Source organism: Cydia splendana, chromosome 14 (assembly GCF_910591565.1).
Source record: "Cydia splendana chromosome 14, ilCydSple1.2, whole genome shotgun sequence".
In the NCBI taxonomy this organism is placed as follows: Eukaryota; Metazoa; Arthropoda; class Insecta; order Lepidoptera; family Tortricidae; genus Cydia; species Cydia splendana.
In genome coordinates, this window is record NC_085973.1 from 13,307,493 (window position 1) to 13,322,121 (window position 14,629).

The 14,629-nt window shown below is 38.0% G+C and overlaps 4 protein-coding genes across 4 annotated transcripts in view; 2 read left to right on the forward strand and 2 right to left on the reverse strand.

Annotated features, from left to right (window-relative positions):
* Positions 1-4,729, forward strand: part of LOC134796749 (leucine-rich repeat-containing protein 58) — a 29,465-nt gene extending 24,736 nt beyond the window's left edge. The window contains exon 4 of the mRNA XM_063768948.1: positions 3,756-4,729. Coding sequence (XP_063625018.1) covers positions 3,756-3,931 — 176 coding nt within the window. The 3' untranslated portion in view covers positions 3,932-4,729. The remainder of the gene's footprint in view (positions 1-3,755) is intronic.
* On the reverse strand, positions 4,672-5,880 carry LOC134796766 (small ribosomal subunit protein uS2m). Its single transcript, XM_063768982.1, has 3 exons — positions 5,740-5,880; positions 5,563-5,649; positions 4,672-5,384 (listed from the first exon to the last, which is right to left on the reverse strand). The coding sequence occupies exons 1-3, from the start codon at positions 5,756-5,758 to the stop codon at positions 4,738-4,740; spliced, it is 753 nt and encodes a 250-aa protein (XP_063625052.1). The 5' UTR covers positions 5,759-5,880; the 3' UTR covers positions 4,672-4,737.
* A 539-nt stretch (positions 5,881-6,419) lies between these two features.
* LOC134796761 (dnaJ homolog subfamily C member 17) lies at positions 6,420-7,729 on the forward strand. Its single transcript, XM_063768976.1, has 3 exons — positions 6,420-6,571; positions 6,665-7,271; positions 7,519-7,729. Exons 1-3 carry the CDS (start codon positions 6,497-6,499, stop codon positions 7,701-7,703), a joined length of 867 nt encoding a protein of 288 aa, XP_063625046.1. The 5' UTR covers positions 6,420-6,496; the 3' UTR covers positions 7,704-7,729.
* A 431-nt stretch (positions 7,730-8,160) lies between these two features.
* On the reverse strand, positions 8,161-11,828 carry LOC134796703 (CWF19-like protein 2 homolog). The gene is made up of 5 exons (XM_063768877.1): positions 11,680-11,828; positions 10,531-11,589; positions 9,980-10,363; positions 9,536-9,874; positions 8,161-8,311 (listed from the first exon to the last, which is right to left on the reverse strand). The coding sequence occupies exons 1-5, from the start codon at positions 11,755-11,757 to the stop codon at positions 8,168-8,170; spliced, it is 2,004 nt and encodes a 667-aa protein (XP_063624947.1). The 5' UTR covers positions 11,758-11,828; the 3' UTR covers positions 8,161-8,167.
* Positions 11,829-14,629: the final 2,801 nt, after the last annotated feature.

The window sequence follows — 14,629 nt, forward strand, 5'->3', positions numbered from 1 at the left end:
GGAGTAAGGTGCAAAAGTGTAAACATATATTTCACGTCGACTCTTATTATACTATGTTATACTTATTATGGAACTTACTATGTTATACTTATTATGGAACGTAAACTATGAATTGAAGGAGCACGAAATAGTCAATATAATACGTTTGTTGAAAAAAAAGTCTACAGACGCTTAGGCGCGAAGGGTTATTGTCTCATAGAAAATTTGAATTTCGCGCCTTTTTCTACTGACAAAGTTGTTGGATAGACGTTAATATCAAATTAAAGAGTGGGCCTACACACTTCGCTGTGACAGAATGTGAAAGTGTCACCAAAACTGTCAAATGACTACGATAATAAGTATTCCTTTTATAATGCCACTCCACACTATGCCATTCTGAAATTAAATAAGAACGATAGATAGTCATGCGCAATTTTTATTTTTGTAGTGGGTCATAATTGACGTATATAATTACGAATATAATTTGAACATCAACCAATAATATTGGAAATGATATCAGTTATTTTTAATCAGCTATCATTCACGCGCGCGTTCATTTTGCTCAAACTTGGCCGCACAAATATTTGGTGCGAGCGAGACGCCCGCGCACGTTCGAATTGGCCTGTCACTTGTAGCAACTTGTAGGTAAGTACTACATACTTACCTACATACCATCCACGCGTCCTTGGCACGAACTCCCGCCACCGCCCGCATTGAAACTGTCCCCGCGCGCCGCAAGGAAATGTAATCCTTAGCATTAGCGCAAAGAGTTCAAATTTGGTAGTTTCATTTAGCGAATTTGTTAAAATGTACATATTTATTACATTGACCATATTTTTGTGTGATTATGTATTGAATATTAGACATGTGTCGTTCGCGAGCGAGTGATTCAAATGAACTGTATCTTTTGATTGAACTAGCTCACTCTTCAACTCAGTACAGATTTGACTAGCTCATTTCGCTCAGTAACTCTTTTATATCGGTGTTACTTGCTCGCTCTTTCCCACTCATGATCGAATGAGCGGGCCCAGCCAAACGAGTGAGACGATGCGGAGTGACGGTTTCGGAGCGTTTCGGATGAATTCGGAGGGTGCCGGGAAAACATGGCGGGATCCGTACCGTGTGATTTGCTTTCTTCGTCGCACTTATGGCTGTGCGTATTATATATATATAACCATCCCATTTACGCACTTTTATGTACAGAGTACTGTTGGATGTCGAGAGAGCAGACTACGGCTGTCGTTTGTTGACCAATTTTAGTTTAAGATTTAATTGACGGGCTTAGGTAGTGTAATTAATGTAATGATAGTCTAATATTTTTATGAAATGTACACTATATAGTATCAGATTTTCATCATAATTGCCAATCTAGATTAGAGGGGTTTATGTTTAATATGAGGTACGTTTAGGAGAAACTTTGTTTTTCCCTCGTTTTATTATTAACCTAAAAAATCTAGATTGACAGTCCTAAGCCTGTCCAAGTATGAAGGAAAATCTGCTTAATATGTATATTGTAGTAAATGTATGTATAGTATAGCTTATATAACACTAATAATGCATATTTTTTAACGATCAAGTGCGTAGGTAATACAAATCAAACCAAACAATTCAATCAATCTGATTGATTGACATCTCTCTCTACTCACTATTTAATCTACAGATCTACTGAGCGAAATGAGCTAAATGAGCTAAATGAGTGATATATATCACCGCGAGCGAAAGATATGAATCACTCTTTTCAACTCAGTGAACGATTATGCGCATCTCTATTGAATATCACTTTGAACGTTATCAGAACAAAGTCTGCAAGAAATTATATCTATAACCATTTTTTCTAGCTTCTAAATATATATACAAGTGATACAAATAATATTGATGTCGGATTCTCGGATAAATAGCTTAATGAGGTAGTTTTATGGTAATTCAATCAAAGACCTAATTATTACTTTTTTTTTATATCAAGTTACGACGTATATCCGTGAGGCCCCGCCATTTATTGAATTAGTTATTTTCCGTGTTAATATTTTGACTGATTCCATTGTCGACTCATTATAAATATTATTTTCGTCACGTTTACGAACTAAAAATACTATTACTATTTTTAACAAACAAGAACGGCTCTTTTTTTTAACTATTTTTTTTACCTACTTCCGGACAGAAAGTTTGTTGGATTCGAAAATAAAGTATCTTAAAATGATCTAAAGAACAGGAATAAAAAAAAAATTGCCTATTACTAATTAATGTTTAACGTAACCGTATCTTTACTGGAGTAACAGTTGAACTCGATCAGCTGATGCTTTTCAGCCATCTTGGCGCGAACGAAATTGCGAAATCACCGTGAAGTGTGCGAGTGTGGAGTCATACGTCAACGTCGCGATATGTTCGCACCGCGAAGTCGCGCCGCGATTCACGCGCATAGTCTGGAGGGGGCTTAACGCTAGTTTTAAGCCCCCTCCAGACTATGCGCGTGAATCGCGGGCGAAGCCGCGAACGCGAGTGTGGCGTCGATTTCGCAGATTGTTCACGCCTTCGCGCCTTGTTCTCAGTTTTTTGTCGGTATATCGGCCCGCGTCAAAGGAGACGCGAAGCGCGAACTTGCAAGACTCCACATTACACACTATTTTGGCTCTTCTGTGGCAAGATAAATATTAATTATAGTATGATTATATTATATTAAGCAGCTATATTTTACGGTTTCACAAGAAAACAAAATGGAAAAACAGCTAAATCACGTATGATGCCATAGATAACTAACAGTTAAACTCGATCAGCTGATGCTTTTCCGTCATCTTGCCGCAAACCAAACTGCGAAATCGCCGTGAAGTGTGCGAGTGTGGAGTCATACGTCAACTTCGCGATATGTTCGCTCCGCGACGTCGCGCCGCGATTCACGCCCATAGTCTGAAGGGGGCTTTAGAATTACATATTTAGAAAATGAGCACCATGAACCTTATGGCCTTCTTATGGCTATAAACTCGAGGATATCGACCCGACCATTTTTTGTTTAGTTCGAAAATTTCATGAAACCAAATAAATGCAACTCTATTCCAACTGAATATGATTTAAATTTAATTGAACTGAATAAGTACGATTGCTACCTACGGATCGGTGGTTAAAAGAAGCTATTTAATGTTTACACTGAGTTTTGGACAACTGTTCTTTTTTATGCCTAGGGCTTGTGCACAAATCACGCGAGGTTCGATAGGGGGAGGGGGGTCACGAAAAAATCACGATAAATCACGTTGGGGGAGGGGGGTATAAGGAAACCTCACGTGTATTTTTCTACAGTGAACGAAACTAAGAAAAAAAAACCTATCACATGAGTAGATACTTTTCCTCGGTTTCGTTAAACATAAATCTTCACTCTGCACTTCAAAATAGCGAGTCTTGCTAACGAAAATAGAAAAATAAACAAGATTTTCTATACACAATACTATTTATTATAATATTAGGTCGAATGAAAAATTTCTAAAAAATACACGTGAGGTTGTTTGGGGGGAGGGGGGGTAGCCAAAAACCTCACCAAATATCACCAAGGGGGAGGGGGGTCAAAAAGTAGCCGAAAACACCTCGCGTGATTTGTGCACAACCCCCTACCCGTTTGTAATAGTACCGTTTCGCACGTGTATTGTACGTTTTACAGTACATGTGGCCCTTTAAATTTTCGACATACGCACGTATGTCGTATAGTGCTAGTTACCGCACTAGAGCGGTAAATTAGCACCATATAATATATACTGTACGTAAAAAAGTTCTTACCTTGCATATTATTTCAGGCGTCTTCTTCGACAACCGCGTAGAGCACATCAAATTCGTCGACTTCTGCGGCAAATACCGGATCCCGCTTCTGCAGTACTTGTGCAGCTCCAAATGCATCACCGGAAGCTGGGAGAGCAGGGAAACTGATAGCAACCCACATCCTCATATGATGCGAAAGGTTCTCCTGGGATAAGACTCAAAATGATCATGAACTACGGCAATACTGTTGGAAGAGCTTTAGGCCTCATACGCACGAGCGTTTTTACAACGCGCGTTAAAAATGCGTTTGTATGACACAAATGGATACATGTGTATTTATTCACACGATGGGGATAGCGCTTTTTATCAAGCGTTGTTGGATTTTCGACTTGAGCGTTAAAAAGCGCTCGTTAGTATGAGGCCTTAGAAATCTTAGAATAGACCAGGGGTCTCCAAACTTTATGACTATAAGAACTTTGCGAGACTTTGAATCTCTGGCTTGCATACTGCAGGTGAGAATGGAAGAGCTTGCAAGTAAAATAATTTGTGATACCGATTAGAAAGAATAGGCATATCAAAATATATTTTAAATGAGATTGGAGAAGTGTATGAGATTGGTGAACTTTAGGTAATATTTGTTTACACCTGATGATTGTGATTATGTAAATTTTAAATGATACTAAAATTTACATGTATTTAACCTTAAGAGAAGGTAAGTTTAAAGAATGGATTGGATAAAGAAGATCAGAGCTACAAAATGCAGCATATAAAAAAGATTTACCCTTCCATAAATCTGTGATTTCAAAATAAGAGGTCAGTTTGGTTCAGGTGCATGAGCTTGAAGCAAAATCAAGATTATTATTTTAACATTTTATTGCATATTTTTGTGTCCAAGTTTGTATAGGTACACTATGTTATACTGTATATTTTGTTTAACGAATTGTTTTAACTAAGTAACTACATATCATTTATTTCCTTATTACTCTAAATAATAAAATGAATGTTATTGAAAGTTTGTTTTTACTCAGTTTCTTGTAGGAATTTCATTCTTGCTTCCTTGCCTCTTTGTATGGCACCTTTGAATAGTTTGCAATATAGTTCAATGGCTGCTGGAGTGTCATCATTCCCTGGTACTGGGTAAGTGATTAGATTAGGATTGCAATTTGTGTCTACAATGCCAATGGTAGGTATGAGCATCTTTGCGCTATCTCTTACTGCTGTATGTTGACTTAAAATGTTATTCTGTGTGTTGAAGAATATGCAAAGATCTGGCAATCTTGTGACAGCACCAAACTGATGGTTAGCATTTGTGAAAATACCTCCGCGCCAGAATCTAGTATGAGCATATTCTCCGCATTCTTTTGCAGTTTTTTCAACAAGATGTGCATTTAGTGCATTTCTGTTAAAGAAGCAGATTATACCACCTCTGTAGGCAACATGAGCTGTGAAGTTGAGAGCTTTACGGAGATGTTCTGCAGTAACATCCAGGTCAAATATCAAGTGGCCAAGTCTAGAACCGTACAAGTATGGCCGCATGTAATCATTGAGGGAGCCCTCCTTGTGACCATAGTGCACTCTGGCATCAAACAAATCCTTCACTGTGAATAGATTGTGCACTTGGAAGAAGTCAGGACTATCCAGAGGATTTTTTCTTTGAGTGTTAGCTTCTACAACAAAAATAATGGGATTCTAATTAATTTAGGATTGCTTCAGTAGTGAGAAAACAGGTTGATGTTAGTTGGATACATTTTAACTTGAATAGCAGTACCAGTATTCAACAGCAGATTCATAAACATTACATTGAAATTTTCTGAAGTAGTTCATAGAACAGTGTATGTTACATACCTTCAGACACATTTTGCGGAGCTGTAGCCGCCTGCGTTGCTGTGGAACTGTTTCTTAATGATGCAAATCCAATTTTTACAGGTTGTCCTATAAATAAAAGTAATATTTTACTACAGTATTGACGAATTCAAGTATACTAGCAACCAAATCGTACAAAACCTTTTTTATAGTACTTACGTAAAGTGCGTGGCAGCATTTTGGATTTTTAACAAGGATGAAAGGCAAATAATAATTTGCAATTGTAAAGTATATTTGGAATTATTTTACATACCACAAGCACTTATATATTAAGACACAGAAAATAATATTTAGGTTAGAAACATATGACAGTTACAGATAAGCTAAATAAATACTAAATAACTTGAACCATCTTGAATAAATGATGAAAAAATCGAGGTAGTTTTAAAATGGTCTTAAATAGCTTTTATTATATATCTCAGTAAAAGCGGTATCCAGACGGGATGATCAAATCGAATTGGCATCAATCTCCGATTTTCGATTTGTGGTGATATTAGAGCCCTATAAATTGAAAAAATGCCCGAGAACAAAAATAATGGCGTCACAAATTGGTATTCCTGCGTCCGCACCTCATTTTATCGGTAATATAGGTCATTATCGGCGGTTGACTTCGGCGAGCCAAATTGGCATTCGCGTCCTGATTCGATCGGGCAATTTAATCAGATTAGCGAAAAATTGACTAGTCTGGATACAGAAAGAGGTATCTGTTTCTCGCTCTCACTTATGGGGGCGACGCACCAAAGCTGCGGTGCGATAGTGTGTTATCACTTTTACCACAGTATTACGATTTCGTGGCACATCACTACCAATGTCACTGTCAAGTCATTCAGTCAAATACCAAACCTGAGATTTTAGGTCCGCGTCCTATTTTTAGTTTTTTAGCATTGTATTTATTTAAATTAACGATTAAATTAAAATGGCAAAAACTAAAATTGAGGATGTCGATTTATATGCTATCCTTGATCTTACTATCAGCGCCACAGAAACCGAGGTAAGTACTCGTATGGTGATGTTATGATTTAATGTGAAATCATTGTCTTTACCTAATTGAGTTCTATATATTGATCACTGTATTAAATTTCAGATCAAGAAAGCATACCGCAAGAAAGCACTACAATGCCATCCAGACAAAAATCCAGATGACCCAAAAGCAGCAGAAGCATTTCACGAGCTCTCAAGGGCTTTGGAGATCCTTACCGATGCCGCCGCCCGATCCGCCTATGACAAAGTATTGCGCGCTAAAGAAGCTGCAAAACTCAGGCATAAAGAACTCGACAGTAAGAGGCAGAAACTCAAAGAAGACCTGGAAAGGAGAGAAAGAGAGGCTATGTCTGGATCAGGAATCAATCTTACAGATGAGCAAAAACTGGCTGCTGAAATACAAAGATTGCAGAAGGAGGGTAGTAGACTTCTGCAGGAGGAACAAAGGAGGGTTAAAGAAGAAATACAGAGAAGCCTCAGCCGTCTTAGTGACCCTGTGTGGGATTCTAGTTTAAACAGAATCAAGATTAAATGGAAAGCAGATAAAACAGATGAAAGCAATGGTGGTTATGATGAGGCAATATTGAGAAAGTGTTTGAAAAAGTATGGGGATATTGTAGCTTTAATTGTATCACCTAAGAAGAAGGGGAGTGCGTTAGTGGAGTTTGATAATAAAGAAGCTTCAGAAATGGCCATTGAATTTGAAAAAGGTAATTTTTTTATGTTCATAACTTTAGAACCCAAAAAGTTATTATAAAAAAATCCGTATTGTGTTCAAATCAAATTTAAAATGACTTGCATATTCATGAATAGCCTTAATGATCTTATAAATTTTAAAAAGATAATTTATTTAACATACTCTGTATCATAGACCTTATGATGTCTGCAGTAATACCCAATTGTATTCATAAAGGTGTTAAAAGTTTGTTTATACTAATATTTTATTTTTCATTCCAGGTTTACCAGAAAACCCTCTCACATTAAAGTGGCTAAATGAGAAACCTGTACTAACCACAAAGCGGGAAGCTCCAGGGCCCTCACTGGTTTCAGACAGGGACTATGAGTCACTAGTGATGACTAAGATGAGGCAGGCAGCAGAGAGGCAGAGGCTCATAGAAGAAATGAAGAAAGAAGAGTCATGACAAACTTAATAAATTATTTGGCAAAACCTTTGTTTGATACTTTTTAACACACTTTTGATATTTACCAGTCGCTTTTTGGTGAAGGAAAACATTGTGAGGAAACCGAACTAATCCCAATATTTATGGCCTAGTTTACCCTGTGGGTTGGAAGGTCAGATGGCAGTCGCTTTCGTAAAAACTAGTGCCTACGCCAATTCTTGGGTTAGTTGTCAAGCGGACCCCAAGGCTCCCATGAGTCGAGGCAAAATGCCGGGACAACGCGAGGAAGATGAAGATGACTTTTTAACACAAAGTATACATGTTTTGATGTAGGGTAAAACATCAATGAACCAAATTACACACCATTGTTGCTATATATTTCTTTGAGTATGATTGATATGTGAATATTATAGACTGGATAAATTCTCATAATAATAAGGGATTTAAAAAACAAAATTCATAAATAAATTGATTCAAATACTCTGTTACACTTTATTCTTACTAACTATATCAAATGGTTTCCATTCTCTTGAGAATTCTAGAACTTTTTGCCTTTGTTCATTGCTTTGTTCCCTTTTAGGATTTTTCCACAAGTAGTGGTCCAGGTCTAGAATACCCCCAATTATTTCCTGCAAAACAAAGAAGTATTATAATAAATTTACACATTTATGTATGTTGTACAAGTTACTATACTTAAATGTGATGTAGTGGTGTAGGTAATACTTCACTACTACATCATTATTATTACTATTAGCGGGCTCAGCACGGTTCCATTTTTATCGACTATCACTATGCGCGTCCCTTTCGCACTTACATACTTGTTAGAACGTGACAGGCATGGTGACAAGGGATAAAAACGCGACCGTGCTAAGCCGCCTGATCTCATTACGGGGGTGACATCGTCACTGCGTGACAAAACCCCTTATAAAATGAAAGATTTAAAAAAATAATGTACAAGTCGCGCAATATTACACAACATTGCTTTAGTACATTGTAGGAGAGGACGGAAAATCGCTAAAAGATGGACGAGTCGTTTGAGGGCCGACACGTTAGTGGAGGCCTTCAAATAATACGAGTCCATCTTTAGCGTTTCCGGCCGAGGCATTACATAGTGCTTGTCACGACTACTGCGAGGAAATAAGAAAACAATTGCATAACTATAAGTACTAGCCCGCGATTTCTCTGGTAGCAAATTACTAGCCACTGCCTGTGCTGTCTCTTGAATTTCGATAGGCGTCAGCGTAAGAATATCATGTTCTTCACTAGAAGAACTCATTTTTATAGCGAACGTAGATATGTGTTTCTTGTATTTTTTTGTCAAACACAATTTACACTATCCAATTCAGTAAGTATTTTCAGATCCCGCCTTTTTTCCTTTTTTTATCACTTTTAAGAGGCGTTTTTCTGTTATTTGCTTCAAAAGACTCTAAACTTAGAAGCGTTTTTGCTAAAAAAACCACAAACAGCTACAAAAGTGAAAAGCGCCTTAAGCGTGAAGTGAATGGATAATTGTTAAAAAAATGAACTGAATGGTTTTGACATTTCTTTTTTTTTTAAACAAGAAATTGGTCCTATAAATAACCTTATTTTATTTTAGAAGGAAAAAGTTGCGCCAAAAATGACCTTTTATTGATTTTTATGTTTTAAATGATACTCATTGCTGTAGCGAACCGTCACCAATGACAGATGATGATAACAATGCAACATTGTAGTAGTGGTGGTTCAGGTGCTACAGCTATTGCCTACTTTCCAGCTTGGTTTTAGACCATCTATTGCCACATTTCCGAACAGTGGCGTGAAAAACAATTTATTTCTTTGAAGTCATAAATAAATATTTAAATAAACAAAATTACCTCTGCAAAATTTTTAGGAAACAGCTGCTGATCTTCTATTACATGGGCAAAGCCAGGATCCATGGCAAAATCAACCCAAAAATATGGTAGCCCTTTAGGAACACCTTTCCTTATATTTTTCCCTTTTAATTCAACAACTTTCTTATTGACGGACCATTCTGCTTCACATTCCAGAAGTGCTTTCTTGAAGTAGATTGATGCCATGTCTCCTATGTCTCTTGGCAATGGTATGCAATTTATGACCAAATGTGGGAATTTATGTAATCTTGTTGCTGTTTCAAAGAATACAACATCTTTGTCTTGTGAGTTGAAGAATTTGGTGAGAGCTTGTCTGTAATTCTGAATAAAAAAAAGAAATAATAAAAGGTGTGTACATCAAGGGTTAACTGGCAATAAATTAAAAACAGTAATAAATTGACTTATCATTTTATAATTAAATCTCACCATGATTTCCTCCCAAACATCTTCATCAATAGCAGTAACACATGTAGAATGCTGTATTGTAGTGATAATGCACTGCCCTTTCACCAGTGACTTCTTCGCAGGCAATGCCAAGTACACCTTATTCCCGCAGCTAACCATTAGATGTTTCAACATGTTCTTAGAATCCAAACAATATTCACATCCTTCCAGAGATCTCTCCATCTTGCTATGCATTTGAATAGCTCTCTGTTTCTCTCTCTCACTGTCTTTCGCCTCACTCCTGTTTTTGGATATCTCATCGGTGAATATGTCTTCCAGATCATCATTTGGATTCTTGTGTTTGGCTGCAATTTTAGTGAGTTCTGCATCTTCCTTATAATTGTCCCCATATTTCTCTTCTTCGAACTGAAATAATAAATAAAAACATGCATGACATAAGCCTATTTTAGGTACAGTTGGTATTCAGCAGATATATCTTGACAATTGCTATATTTTTGCTGAAATATAATTCTAAATATGTTATAGCAGACTGTACATGTACCTACAAAGAGAATATGCATTTTGACACTCACCATTTGCTTAAGATTATACTTGTCATCATTGCCAAAGTACTTAGTCCTTTCTCCAGAAGCATGTGTTTCAGCCTTTCTCTTCCCCCCTTTACTCCTAGGGTCCCCGCCTGACCCTTTGGTCAAAGGTCTACTATTACCCATGCTGTTAGTAGACATCAACATTACTCTATCATCCTCCTCCTCTTTGCCTGCATCTGGATTTTGTTTCCTGTATTCTCTTGCAGCTTCAAGTTTAGCTTTAAGTTCAGAAACTAAAGTTGTGCTTCCCATAATTTCTGCTTTTACAATCTTTGCAGCTAATTTGTTCAGTTTTTCATCACTTAAATAGAGTTCATGCTTTTTGGAATCTTGCTGTAATTCTACAGCATTTGTTGCTGTGCTCGGTTTTGATTCTATGATTCTGTCTTCAGGGGATTGATCTCTAAAATCTCTGTTCTTGTTCTCCCTTTCATCCCTCCCATTGTCATCTTTTCTATCCATTGGATCCTTTCTATGGGCATCCCTTGACTCTTTTCTGTAGTCATCTCTTGAGTCCCTTCTGTAGTTATCTTGTGAGTCCCTCCTGTAATCATCTTTAGAATCTCTTCTACTGTCATCTCTTGAGCTATTCCTATTTTCCTCTTTAGACTCCCTATGTTCATCCCTTTTGGATTCTTTCCTCCAGCCACCAGGTCTGTGGCTATAAGAGCTACTATAACTGCTACTTTTTCTTTTGTAATCTGCATCTGTGTAGGATTCTTTTGAACTAGAAGATCGATACAGATCTCCAGTTGATTCAGGTTTGAGAAATTGTCTAGATTTCCTGAAACTCTCAGGAGTTTGAGGCAAGCCTCCACCACCACCTTTCCAGTAGGGGTTGAGTTCTCTACTGCTAGTTGCTGGGTTGTACGAATCAATGTGTTTTTTCTCCTCTTGTTTTGGCTTCCTTATATCATCCTTAGTGTATGTTTTCATCATACCTGTCATGGCCATCCAATCTTCTCGTTCAGCAGTACTTTGCTTAGGTGCAGGCTGTTTTTCCACCCACTCATCCTCACTAGAGCTGCTGGAACTAGTGGACTGTAATAAAATTAGAGGTTAAATGTATAAAGAAAACTATTCTTTTGATTTAGTAAGTTCAATTCTTAAAAATTGTATCACATTACTTACGCTATGACGCTTTCGCTCTTGCTTATCCTTATGTTTACTTTTCTTTTTGTGCTTATCCTTCTTCCGTTTTTCTTTCATTTTCGAACACAAATATTGCTAGCCAACTTTTAATATATAATTTAAATAAAATTTAAAACATGTTTTTTAGTAAGACGTAATGACGGTGTATCAATGAGTACACTATATATACTACTATATATATATATTATTATACTCTTTGGTACACTGTCACCAACTGTCACTGTCATTGCCATTGTAAAGGCCGTAACGGCTCCTCTACACGTTGGGCCAACTCCGGCCAATCCAAAGGACGCAGCCATGCGGTAGAATGAGATAGCAATATCACTTGCTCCCTCTACCGCATGGCTGCGTCCCTTGGATTGGCCAGCGTTGGCCCAACGTGTAGAGGAGCCGTACACACTATGGCACCGCACCGCGACCTTGGTGCGTCGCACCCATAAGTGAGAGCGAGAAACATGGTGCGTCGCACCCATAAGTGAGAGCGAGAAACAGATATCTCTTTCTCGCTCTCACTTATGGGTGCGACGCACAAGGTCGCGGTGCGGTGCGATAGTGTGTTAGTACTTTTAAAGCCGTAACAGACTACCGCACCGCACCGCGACCTTGGTGCGCCGCATCCAAGAAAGTGATATCTCTTTTTCGCTCTCATTACGACTTTCATTCTATGTATAGACTTTTCCATAAGCCCCCTCCAGACTATGCGCGTGAATCGCGGGCGAAGCCGCGAACGCAAGTGTGGAGTCGATTTCGCTGTCTGCGAAAATCGACTCCACACTTGCGTTCGCGGCTTCGCCCGTGATTCACGCGCATAGTCTGGAGGGGGCTATACAGTGGAGAATTCTCGTACCTATCGTACAATGCATTCAAGAGTTCATTGAAGAATCCATAAAAGCAGAAAAAACCGGTTCAGTTCAAGATGAGTAAGTACAACCCTAGCCCGGAATGCGCTTTTTTGCGTTTTGTGAGGTTTTGCGTGACAGTTTTGGTTGGGTGATAGAACGACGTGAATTTTAATATTTATCACAAGAGTAATGTTTTTATGTAAATCAAGCATTTCGACAGTGGAACATTAATATAAACAAGACCGTCTATAGCCCGTTAATTCAATTTGTTTGATACGCAACGACATGGCCGCTAAGAATGTCATGGTTTCCATGGAGTAGACTATTTGGTATTCAGTTTGTGTTCACCAAGTAACAAAGTGTACAAGTATTTAGGATATCGGAGGTTCGTATTGACATACACTTGTGGTCATTGTTCCCGTACAATAGCGCATCCAGTTGTAAATGAATAGTAATCGATTGTTTACGCATCTGATCTAGAAAGTATTGCTACGCTGTTTTCCAGCTTTCTTTTTGTCGTTACATAAAGTGTTTCCGGTGCTTACTGCTATTACCGAGTCTAATGAAAAGCAAACACGCTGGGAGAGCTTTCGATTGACGTGTTTGGTCTAATAAAGGAACTTTATTGCAGCAATATAAATGAGCAGTATGTTTTCTAAGAAAAAGAAGAAGCCTCTTATTTCGCCGCCCAGTAATTTTGAACACAGAGTACATACTGGCTTTGATAGACGAGAGGGCAAATTTGTTGGTCTACCACTGCAGTGGGCATCTCTTGTTGGAAATAATCAGGTAAAAGTTGAATATATTTTTAAACATGCCCATAACTTAACTTAAATAACATAGTATAAATACCTATAAACTAACTTATGTCAGCTAAAACACCATACAACTATTATACATTGCATACAGATCATAATTAATCAAACTTTATGTTTTGCAGATACTGAAATCAACAAACAGACCACTGCCAATGGTAGATCCTTCAGAAATTACCCCCACGGAAATCCTAGACTTAAAAACCATAGTAAGAGGTGACCACCGCACTGCCTCCGTATCCTCTCTAATTTCCACTCCATCGCAAGTGCTACCGAACCTTCCAGTACAACCTGTGCAAAATGGTGTTATATTGCCTAAAACATCAAATGTTGCAAGATCAAATTCATTGAGAAGTAGTAGTCCCCCTAGAATAAGAAGAGATTTCCGGAATCAGCCAAATGTTCCACCTGCAGTTCCGGAAGAGTCCCCACCTGTACCACCTGCCCCAACGCAGTATCCCAGTTTACGAAGAGAACACAGCAATTACACTTTAAATAAGCCAATAGCCGAGTCACCTACGGAATGGGCTCAGCACACTCACGAGGCTACAATCAGGCCTGTGTCGGAGCTGAATGATAACCACCACGCTACCATGACCTACCAGAATGTACAGAATGCCAATGTGCCTTATCAACACAACCACCCACCGAAGCAGATGTCTCATAGTATCATGCACCGAGGGCTCAATGGAAACAATGCCAATATGGGTAAGGAATATTATTTATTAATTAAATTATTTAGTGATAGCGGCTTTAATAATTAAAAGGCTGGAAGTTTCCTTGGAAAGGACGTATGTATTATTAGTTGTAATAATGGGGGTAACAAAATTGAGTACATATTATATTACAGTATTGAGTGCTTGTATTGTATTGTAGGCTGAACTGAATTATGAATGAATTATACTATTTCTCATAGTTGAAACAACATGATAACTAGTATAATATTTTAATGTATACTTGTTTCTATTGTAGCTACATGTCAATAACCTTAACCAGTCTGTGGGTTGGGCATAACAACATAAGATCAGATAAAGTATCACATTTATCTAACACTACTTATCTGTGATTAAATGTGATCCGGCCAAGTGCGAGTCGGTCTCGCGCATGAAGGGTAAAAACACGTTTGTTGTATGGGAGCCCCACATATTATATTATGTTTTTAGTATTCATTGTTATAGTGGCAACAGAAATACATCATCTGTGAAAATTTCAACTGCTTAGCTATCACGGTTCATGAGATACAGCCTGGAGACAGACAGAGACGGACATACA